This window comes from Elephantulus edwardii, unplaced genomic scaffold (genome assembly GCF_000299155.1).
Source record: "Elephantulus edwardii isolate Elephantulus edwardi_28Jun2011 unplaced genomic scaffold, EleEdw1.0 scaffold00048, whole genome shotgun sequence".
Classification (NCBI taxonomy): Eukaryota; Metazoa; Chordata; class Mammalia; order Macroscelidea; family Macroscelididae; genus Elephantulus; species Elephantulus edwardii.
The window spans coordinates 2,325,015-2,335,805 of record NW_006399798.1 but is presented as its reverse complement, the minus strand read 5'-3'; the positions used below and the strand labels follow the sequence as shown (position 1 = coordinate 2,335,805).

At 54.3% G+C, this 10,791-nt stretch overlaps 1 protein-coding gene across 1 annotated transcript in view; it reads right to left on the bottom strand.

Moving 5' to 3' along the window:
* Positions 1–10,138, bottom strand: part of EIF4A3 (eukaryotic translation initiation factor 4A3) — a 10,826-nt gene extending 688 nt beyond the window's left edge. The window contains exons 1-10 of the mRNA XM_006886332.1: positions 9,951–10,138; positions 7,611–7,683; positions 6,751–6,817; positions 5,302–5,364; positions 4,332–4,464; positions 4,080–4,160; positions 3,647–3,788; positions 2,903–3,041; positions 1,951–2,104; positions 34–82 (exon numbers count right to left, since the gene is read on the bottom strand). Coding sequence (XP_006886394.1) covers positions 34–82; positions 1,951–2,104; positions 2,903–3,041; positions 3,647–3,788; positions 4,080–4,160; positions 4,332–4,464; positions 5,302–5,364; positions 6,751–6,817; positions 7,611–7,683; positions 9,951–10,119 — 1,070 coding nt within the window. The 5' untranslated portion in view covers positions 10,120–10,138. The remainder of the gene's footprint in view (positions 1–33; positions 83–1,950; positions 2,105–2,902; positions 3,042–3,646; positions 3,789–4,079; positions 4,161–4,331; positions 4,465–5,301; positions 5,365–6,750; positions 6,818–7,610; positions 7,684–9,950) is intronic.
* Positions 10,139–10,791: the final 653 nt, after the last annotated feature.

Below are 10,791 nucleotides of genomic sequence, written 5' to 3'. Positions count from 1 at the left end.
CGCTGGCCTATGACACTGGGGTTAGGACGGCACCTGGGACCCATGAGAGGGACCAGCTCAGTTGTGCTGTAGCTTACAGGAACTGGACGTGAGAGGTGCATCAGCCTGTCCAGAGCCAGCCGTCCATCAAAGCTCTACCAAGAGCTCCCCAGGACAGAGCCCCACCGACCACAGGCACTGAGCCCACCACCTCCAACCTGGACACAGCTCGTCTCCCTCACCCTACACTGTGCTGTCAGCACATCAGCCAGGACTCCCGGCCCAGGGCTCCCGGCCGGCCGCCCCACAGTGAGTGGGACAAGGCTGGTCTAAGCGGTGCTGTGCCAACCATGCGTGTGTACGCCAAGTCACAAATACTACGCTGTAGATGATGCCAGGAAAGTGGGAAAATGTTTCTTTTAGCTGTTTTCACACAGCCACTAAGAATATCAAAGTGCCCATGCAGCGTGGAGTCCTCCTCTCCTGACACTGCTAGTGTGATGCGTTTACTGAGCAATGCCTGTCGGTTCCGAGCACACGGAGGAGCCACCCCTCCATGACCACATCTATCTATCTACCTGGAGTCCAAGGAACAGAATAGATGCATTATTTGAAGAAATAAAAGGGTATAAAAGTTCTACAAACTCCATATAGATGAAGAAACCCGCAGCCAGGAACACTGCCTCAAAGCAGCCCCCCACCCCGCACAGCCGCGATAAGACGGCAGCTGACCGCACTTCCAGGACAGGCACGAAGACACTGCCTCAGCCTAGAATTCTGTCCAGCAAAGACGGTCCTCAAGACAGCTGAAGGAAACAATTCAAGGTAACCTGGAGACTGGCCTTTCCAGGCAGACAACCTGTCACCAGGACATCCACGCTGACAGGAAACGGAGTTCAGGGGCAAGTTCAAAGACAGAAACACAAGAAGGGGAACTCATACAGCAAGTACATGCCCAGATGGCTTATGCAAAGTAATGGCTTCTCTGGGGTTAAAATACACGGAAAACAGGACACCACCACATAACCTGAGTGTAAGTGGAGTTAAGCGTTTTAAAGGCCCTGGAAAACGTGGGAGAAGTACCAGTTACCACGTGAGAGGCACAGTGTCCAGCTCTTCGCCCGTCTCCCTTCGTCTGCCAGCCCCCCGTTACAGTAGTGAGCTCCCTCCTCCCTGACCACTGTGCATTCCCCACGCTGTCAGCTGTGAAGTGAGAGGAACGCTGGCCGCGACGGTTACGGCACCGGCCTGGCAGGGCCAGGACTCACTGGCTTGACGGCAGGTACTGACGTAATCCCACAGGTATGTTGCGTGACCCCATGTGGCCATCCTCCACTCTGACCTCACACCAACTCTGCACGACAACCTGGGGCTGGGAACCAGGCCGATCGTGGGAGAGCAACAATCAATGGGGGTATCCACTGAGTAAGGAAATACACAGCTTCCAGTCCAAAAAGACGGAAACCAGAAAATTCAATCCCAAGATCAAAGAAAGAAACACGAGTCACAACAAGTAACATGAACTTGGGACAGTTCACATCACTTCAAGAGACGCCCTACAACTTCCGGTACAGCAAACAGTGGAGGAGACAGGCCTCGCAGGACCAACAGCTTCCAGGTGCTTTAGCAAGAAGCCACGTCCCCAGAAACAGAGTGAGTCTAACTTCCGCTATGACCCTCCAGGCTCTGAGCACGTGAAGGACAAACTGACAGACCTGCACAGAGGAGCAGACCCTGGCAGCTCTCCCCATCCTGACGGAAGGGACTGCAACCCCCTGGAGGACACCAGGGCCCCCTGACAAGAACGGGAGCTCTGTTCACTGCCTCTGTAAGTAGGGGGCAAGTACTCATCAATCCTGTAGCCAACACAGCACAGGACATGGCCTCTGGACACAATGTAACCCGCTGACGTCACCCAAAGCTTGGAAAAGAAAGGACACACATGGTCAAGGCTGGTCAACACTCCCTCACCCCCAGCAGTCAAGGGGTCTCCTAAGCCCGGGACTGACCTGGCGCCGGATCTGAACTCCTTCATAATGGACTCTCGCTCCTTCTGGGGCATGTCGCCATGCATCGAGGAGACAGTGAAGTTGGCTTCTCGCATCTTCTCCGTCAACCAGTCAACCTAGAAAAAAGGCAGCCGAGGGCCCCGTGAGTGCAAACCAGACCGAGCCGGCACAGGCTCATGTCCACCGGCATTGGCGGCAACCCCACACCACCCAGGTGGCACCGGGGTGCTTTAAACACCCCCTTTAACGCGTCTAGGCCAGAAAACACCCTCCAAAAGGGGAGCTCTGGAGGCGAGGACTGTGGGAGCAGCACCAACCAGAGGCCACGTGTCTCTACAGAGAAGGACGGAGAGAGGGGCCAGCCCCTCGGGGGTCCACGGCCCGGGGCCACTGGCTGGGTGTCAGGTAACTGAGTCAACAGAGGGGCGAGGGGAGACCAGCTCAGAAAGGAGGGCGAGGGGCCACAATCGTGCCAATCAGTGACGCGCTCAACAGCTACATAAATGAACTTCAGGAAAAGATGAAGTAGGGGTGGGGAGAGGACAGCGTGGACTGGGCAGCACAGGAATGAAGGGGAATGTCACTGAACGTCCCAGGAAAGGAAGGCGTTCTTCACTTGGAACAGAAAACTGACGCTGCCTAAAAGCCAATTGCAATCTTTGGAGGGAGAGCTGGAGCGATACTATTTTTTTCCTGAAAGTTCTTCAGAGGCTCCGACCATGCCATGGCACTACCACAGACAGGAGAGAGTCAATCAGGCTTAGCTCCCTCACGCACAGCCTCGGAGCGGAGCCGTGAGCGCAGACCAGTCTCAGAGGCCAGGCCAGCCACAGCAAACGCCTCATCTCCGGCACTGCAGGACCCGCCCTGGCTCCCCCTGCGAGGGTCTGCACACAGCAGGCCAGCCAACACACCTTCCTCTTGGTGTTGCAGAAGATGACCGCCTGCGTGATGGTCAGCGTGTCGTACAGGTCACACAGGGTGTCGAACTTCCACTCTTCCCGTTCCACAGCCACGAAGAACTGCTTGATGCCTTCCAGGGTCAGTTCATCACTTGGGGAGAGAGGGAGACCCTGTCAGCACTCCCACCACAGCCCACATGTCCCTCAGCTCTGGGGACAGCTGAGGACCAGAGGCGAGGCCCGCATCACAGTCCTGCAATCTACTGCCCATTCCTCCTGCCCCCCACCACACCCTGGCGCCACACATGTCCACATTCCAGATCAAGCAGGCCTGTTAAGAAGAGAACCCCAGGCGAGCTCTGGTGGCCGAGTGGCAAGAAGGTGTACTGCAATCCCGGAGGTGCATGGTTCAAATACACCAGATGCTCTGCTGGAGAAGGAGGAACAATCTCCTCCTGTACCAGTCAGATCTGATTTGACAGTGTGTGTGTGTGTACACACGTACACATGCACACACACACACACACACACAAAATAAAAAAAAAGAGAACCCCAGAGATCTGGAGTGGGATAAACATCTCTCAGTCACACACGGGGGTGCACAGCATGTCCACAGTCGCTAAGGCACTTTGTCCCTGACACACCGCACATGCTTTTAAAGGTGGAAACACCAAGTCAGAAAGGAGTGAGCATTTCTCCCAAGAAGGACTGACAGAGGACGTCTAGGCTCCGAGGCCTCGCATGTGTTCACTGTACCGTTTCACCAAGATGCGGATGGGGTCGGTCATGAACTTGTTGGTCATCTCCAGGATCTCGTGGGGCAGCGTGGCACTGATGAGCACCACCTGTGTGGCCGGAGGCAAGTACCTGTACACGTCATAGATCTGTTCTTTGAAACCTGAGGAGAGATGGACATGGTTAAACCAGGACGGCGCACACGCCAGACGCAGCTGCTACCATCAGGTACCGCTGGGAAGCAAGCGCATCTGAGCCTAATCCACTTTTGCTCTTGACTCCAGCACACGTGTGTCTGCCTGAGGGACTGGTCCCCTGTCCAGAAATCAGACTCTAACTCCACTGCCCTGGCCACCAGCTTGGATGGCCTCCACCTCAGCCCAGGCAGCCCCAACCCAGTGCCCCTGTCATGCAAGTCCTGTCAGTGTGACACGGGGAGACCTGTCACACGCACCTTTGTTGAGCATCTCATCGGCCTCATCCAAGACCAGCATCTTGATGGCTCGTGTCCTCAGGCTCCGGCGCCGGATCATGTCTGCACAGGGAGATTTGAAACGATGACCTCTGGTGACAGTGTGGGAGGGGCAACCTCTTCAACCCACTTTCACAGAACACGAGAGAATTTTCCTGCACCTTCCTGACCCCGCCCACACGGGCACTTACTTGTCCCCTGGCCGCAGCAGTCATGACAGACAGGTGAGCTTACCAAAGACGCGGCCAGGTGTGCCAGCGACGACATGCTGCCCGTAGTCCAGCTTCCTGATGTCCTCCCCCACGTTGGTGCCCCCGATGCAGGCGTGACACTGGACGTTCATGTAGTCGCCAAGAGCAAGCAGGCCCTGGGGGGACATGGGGCTTGTGGGTAAGGTGGCCACCCCCAGGCCCTGCCTCTAGACCAGTGTCCCGAAATGAAGAGAGGTGCCCTGCACCCTGCTGTTACCACTCTGGTTTCTGCCCCAACTGGTCCCCAGCCCGGCGCCTCCCCCACTTCAGTCTCTGCAACCACACTGTGGTTTCTGCCTGAACTGGGCCCCTAGCCCGGTGCTCCTCCCCTCGCCCGCTTCAGTTGCTGATTACAAAAGCAACACACACTAATGACAGCAAAGCCAGGGAGCGCGGCAGCTCACAACCCTTCCCACACAAGACAGCACCAAGAGCATCTCATGTGTGTCCAACACATACTTTTTAATGCATATGAATAGAAAACAGCAGTGACTCTTTTTAGCAAAATGATTTTCTGTTTAAAAAAGAAACGGAAAGACTACTGAATGCACACAAATTGCATTAAAAATTACTTACTACATTCAACAAATAACTTAAAATAACAAATTCTTTATTGGAGATTAGTTTAAAAAAATTACTTACTACAAACCAACAATTCATCCACAATATTTTAGGCACAAGTTGAGGTAAGAATGAAGCACAATTCTGGTTACTCGTGGCTCCTCTTACTCTGTGTGTGTGTGTGTGTGTGTGTGTGCGTGTGTGTGCGTGCGCGCGCGCGCGTGTGTGTGTGTGTGTGACATCAAATTGGATCTGAATGATACAAGAGGAGGTTGCCCCTCCTTCTCCAGCAGAGCACCTGGTGGATTTGAACTGCGTACCTTTAGGATTGTAGTACCTTATAAATCCCTGATAAAGCAGTATGTGCCAACATGGCACAGAGAGCATCTCACCTTCTGAATCTGCACAGCTAACTCTCTCGTGGGAGCCAGAATCAGAGCTTGGGTTTCCCGGACCTGGAGGGGCAATCAGAAAACAGACCACTCAGTGCGTCCAGGAGCAGGGGACAGCAACAGTCCAGAACACAGGGTTTACCCCAGAAAATACCTAATGTTACCCACACTCCTCACTCCCAACCCAAACCCAACCCACTTCCACCGAGTCCGATTCAACTCTGAGCGACTCTGCAGGGCAGAGGGTAGTGCCCGGGGCTTGTGAGGGTCGTCTCCACGGACCCCACCGCCTCACCTTCCCGAGGAGGGGCTGGCGGCTCTGAACCTTCTGGTTGGTTGGCAACCAGTGCTTAACCACTGCACCACCCATTTCAATGCTATTTCCTGTGAAGCCAACATGCTGGAGCAGATCAGTCACAAGTGTGGCTACAGGTAAGAATTTCCTCTCACAGGAATAAAAAAGGAGGGATTTGTGACGGGGACTCGTCCAACACTAGTGTTCAGTGTTTGCAAATAAAGATTCTCTTTGTTAAGTCCTCAAAACAATGGTATCAGCTAGCTCACCCCAGCAACAACAGACACGTTCAACACAGCAGCCACGGGGCGAGGTTGTGGAGACTGGAATTTTTATTAATACTAGTTGAGTGTAAAATGGTGCAGCCACTATGGAAGATGGTCAAGCACTTTCTCAAAAAGTTGGAAATGGAAATACCATTTGACCCAGCAAGTCCACTCCTGGGAATGTACCCTAAAGAAAGGAGAGCCACAACTCACACAGAAGTGTGCACACCCAGGTTTATGGCTGCATTATTCACAGTAGCAAAGAGATGGAAGCAATTCAAGTGCCCATTAACAAACAAATGGACAGGGGAAAAAAGGTGGTCCACCCACACAACGGAATATTACACAGCACCGAAAAAGAATGAACTTGTAAAGCATTCCACAACATGGGAGAGCCTGGAGGATATTATGCTGAGTGAATTACCTCAGTCACCAAAGGACAAATACTGCATAATATTACTATCATAAAATAGAACTGACCAGGGGGTTTGGGGGCAGAACAGGAAGAGGGTTTAGAAAATGAACAGTGCTCTGGAGCAGATGAGGGGAAAGACTGTCTGAAAGGTGTGTTTAGGCACTTTATGTATGACAGCAATAGGACAAGAGACACACTGCAAAGTGGGCCAGGGGAAGGGAGAGGGAGGAAAGAAAAATGTGCAACAATGAACGAGTGAAAACCCAACCTTTCTGTAAACTTTTGTTAAAATTACAATTTAAAGAAAAACAAAAACCAAAACACTACACACCACACAAACAAAACCCCAAAAACCTTTGTTAGGTACAAGCATAGGAAATTTAAAAATCAGTACTTTATGAATGCTTCAGTCCTAGAACAAAAAGTCTCTTTCTAGGACTTAAAACAGGTTTGTTTTAAGTGCAGCAAATTACCTGAATATCCAGACACTGGAGGACGGAAATACTGAAAGTGGCCGTCTTGCCGGTACCAGACTGAGACCTGGAGGAGAACACAGTGTAGTTGCAGTCTCTCCCAAGACACTCCGACAGGGTCAGGACTGACAGTCTGCACAGATGTCCCCCCAGAATGCCCACACCCTCCGAGGGAGAAGGGGCCGTCTGTCCACAGGTGAGGAGACGCGGCCCTTGCACCAGTGGCTGGAGCGGCAGGTTGTGCGGCTCCACGGATGATTTACAAACAACAGGACGAGGAGGAATGTCCTCCTGCTACGACCCGTACAATTCCTTTCTATGATTCTGGACAAGCGTCACTCTCTAAACAATAACTGTGTGTATAAAGCGGTCTTTTCTTAAACTAAGCTTGGAAGAAACCTTCTTACAACAGAGCATCACCTACAATCTCCCAGGGTAACAGAGAGCTAAGGGTCCCACCAAACCCACCGGTATCAAGGCAATCTGACTCATAGGGACCCCACAGTGCAGAGCAGACCTGCCCCACCGGGGTTCCCAGGCCCCAAATCTTAGAAGGAGGAGCTGCTTCAACTTTCTCCTTCCGAGAGTCTGAGTGGATTTGAGCTGCTGACCTTGTGGTCAACAGGACAACATTTAACCTCACAGTAGTCTCCCAGGGCTTCTTAGGGCCGAGGAAAGCCCATTACGAAATGAAAAGGCCTCTCCAATACAGGACAAACCCGAAAGCAAAACCCTGTGGTTAAAGTCAGGAAGGAGTCGGTGAGGGTGCGTAAGGGCTCCCCGGCGGAGCCACCTGCCCTGACATTGCCCGTCCTGTTTGCGGCCCACCAGCCCACTCCTCTCTCTGCAGACACACTTACTGAGCAATGACATCCCTCCCTTTAATTATCTGCTTGATGGCTCGCTGCTGAATTGCTGATGGCTTTTCAAAACCTGCAAAGAAAATGCAAAAATCGAGCTCTATTATCCCCCACAGCATACAGACTGCAGGCTTCCGGATGGCAGAGCTGGCCCTTCCAGTCAAGCCCCATCCTAACCAAAGACTGGTGAAGGCAGGCTCCACAGGAAGCAGGCGAGGATACTACACCAGCACAGGAGACCATTCCTACAAAGGGACCAGCAAAGCACAGAAGACACAGGACCACAGATGCGTTTGATCCTCCACAAACATCTCCTGAGGGCGCAAGCTCGGGAAGAATGGGCACCAAATGTCACTGGTGGATATCAGCCTGGACAGTGGGATTCAGCGGGGTGTTACTTTTCACCCAGGAAGCTCTGAGTGATTCAGTGGATAAAGTGCAGGGCCACCAGGCGGAAGGCAGGACTCCACCAGCCAATCCAGTGGAGAAGCGGGTAGCAGCCAGGTCCACAAGGAGCGCATCCTGGGAACCCTGTGAGGGGTTCCATGCGCCCCACAAAGTCGTCAGAGCTGCAACGTAATCCCCCGCAATGGGTCTTCTTTGGTTTGGGGTACTTTTCTACCCTAATTGTTTCTGTATCAGGGAGCTCTGGTGGCTTAGTGATAAGGAGTTACACTGCCACCCCAAAGCCATGTGGTTCAAATCCACCATCCGCTCCAGAGAAAGACGGGCAATCTCCTATGTAATTTACAGCTTCTGAAAGCTCACTGGACAGTCTGCTATGAATCCATGGCACTTTATATGTATGTATGTATATAATCATAAAAAAATATCATACTGTTTGTCACGATACAAAATCCTACATTACATTCCAAGTCTAAAAAAGAAAAAGAAAGTGACCCTGTCCAATCACTGCTCTTTCCTGTTCATATCAAAGGCCTTGGTTCATTCGGGACACTTACCATGAACTGCCTGTCCGGGTCATGTCACGGGGTCAAAGGCTTTACTTCTGGGTAAGACACTGAACTATCTTAATGAACCCACTAGCCATTCTTTGGGAAAACAATGGGTAGTTCTCCCTTCAGGAGTTACAGCCTCACAAACCTGACGGAGAGTCTCTATGAGCTGGCAATGAAGGCAGCAGTGGGACATCAACATTGTAGCACTCTTGCTCCCCCGGTGGTCTTTTAAAATGCAGTACAACTTCCCATCTCACACAAAACCCCATTTGACAGATCGTTTAAGCTCTAGGCAGACAGCTGAGAAGCTAAGTGCTTTTGAGCTGGGGCACCTCTGCCAACAGGCAGATCAGCCTCCAGGCCCTGTGACAGCTGAACTGCTGCAAACAATCTGGTTAGAAATGTCTGTCCATGCTTTGAAATCAGACATAGCAACAGTTCACATCTCTGTCCTCAGTGCCAAAACACAGCCTGCAGCGGACAGTCCAGTGGACAGCCAGCCCATGGGCTCCCAGGCCTCTCTCTCCAGCTCCCCACAGCCAACGCAGAGCTCCTGAAGGGCCTCCCACATAAGCAAGCCTCACCCCCTGAATCCCAGGAGCCAAGCCCGCACGTGCAGCTCACGTCCAGGTACAAAACCAGACGGTCAGCTCCTCCAGATTCATCTATACCCAGGGCAACACCATCACCTCTCAGAGACCTGAACAAGAAGCTTCCTCTCTCATTCCCACCCCTACCCCTGCCTGGTCTCCCCCCACCCCCCATCCCCAAAAGCAAGTCCAAGCTCTTCATCACCCTACACAATGCTCTGCCCAGCCCAGCTCCCCATACCCCACCCAGGACACCGCTCGGTCAGGCTTCAGGGTCCAGAACCGGCTGTTCCCTCTGCATCACTGGCCCTTCTCCTTTCCTGTCTGTCTTTAACAGAAGCCATGCTCTCCTCCCCTCGCGGCTGTCCATCCATCACCTCGCTCTGCGACCCGCAATGACCCGCCATGCAGCTCCTAACACGGGCACAGCCCTGCGGAGCGAGGGCGCGTCCGGATCGCCCATCACCCAGGCTTGCCGGGTCCCGGGGGTCGACCTTGCCCCTCGCCTGTCAAAGCGCCGGCCCGCCCCCCCCGGGTCCCCGGCTGTAACCGTCCCCCGCGGAGCCCACCCTGCAGCTCACAGCCCGGCGCTCGGTCCCCGCGCCCCCCCGGACCCCAACTCGAGCCCTCGAGGGCGGCAAACAGCTCTCCCGGGCCCACAAGCAGCCGCGCTGGACGCCGGGGTCCAGGCACAAGTTCACGTGGCGGGCGCGGAGGGGGCGGGGAAGGCCACCGGCACCCCGACCCCCGACCCCCAGCCCCCCGAAGGCCCCGGCTCGCGCCCCGCGCACCGTAGGCGTAGATGCCGCGCAGCAGGTCCTCCCGCAGGCCCATGGTGTCAAACGTGGGCGTGACGTCCACCTCCTCGCTGGTCTCGAACTCCACCTTTGTCATGTCTTCTTCCTTGAGCAGCCGCTTCCGCGCAGACCCCGAGGTCGCCATCGTGGCCGCAGCCGCCATGATCGCCGACCGGAGCGAGCGCGCCCAGAGCGGAACTGAGGCTTGCCAACGGCGCTGCCGCCAGGAAGTAATGTCACCGGAAGTGCGTCATACGTGCGTAAGGGGCTCCGTCGGGGCCCCGCCCAGAGGCGGCGGGACGCGAGGGAAAAGGAATGCCCGGGAGCGAGAGGAGGCTGACGTTCTCGCGAGACTTCGAGATGCCGCGGGAGGTTGCCTGCCAAAGGGCGGAGGCCGCGCAGTCTGCGCTTAGAGACCTCGCGAAAGTGCTGATGAGCAACGGTGTCACTCTGGAGACTGAGGTGCGCCTGATACAGGCCATGGTCTTTGCAATCACTTGCAGGTGTGGACCCCTCAGGCAGGTCGATTCACGGCTGTCATACTCAGGGGCTGTCATCTCTGGCGATTCTTCCCCGCTTCTCAACGAAACCCAGTAACATGCCTCGGTCCGACTGTAAGTACAGCACTCAGAACTCACAGTCCCCACCTGACCTCCCCGCTGTTGTTCTTATGTGCCGTCGAGTCGCCTGCAACTCATAGCGACCCTGTGTACAACAGCCCTAAACCCTGCTCTGTCCTGTGCCAATCGCATTGCCTCTGATGCACCCATCCCAATTATCCCAGTCACTGAATCAATCCCCCTCATAGAGGGCCTTCCCCTCCTGCGCCGTCCCT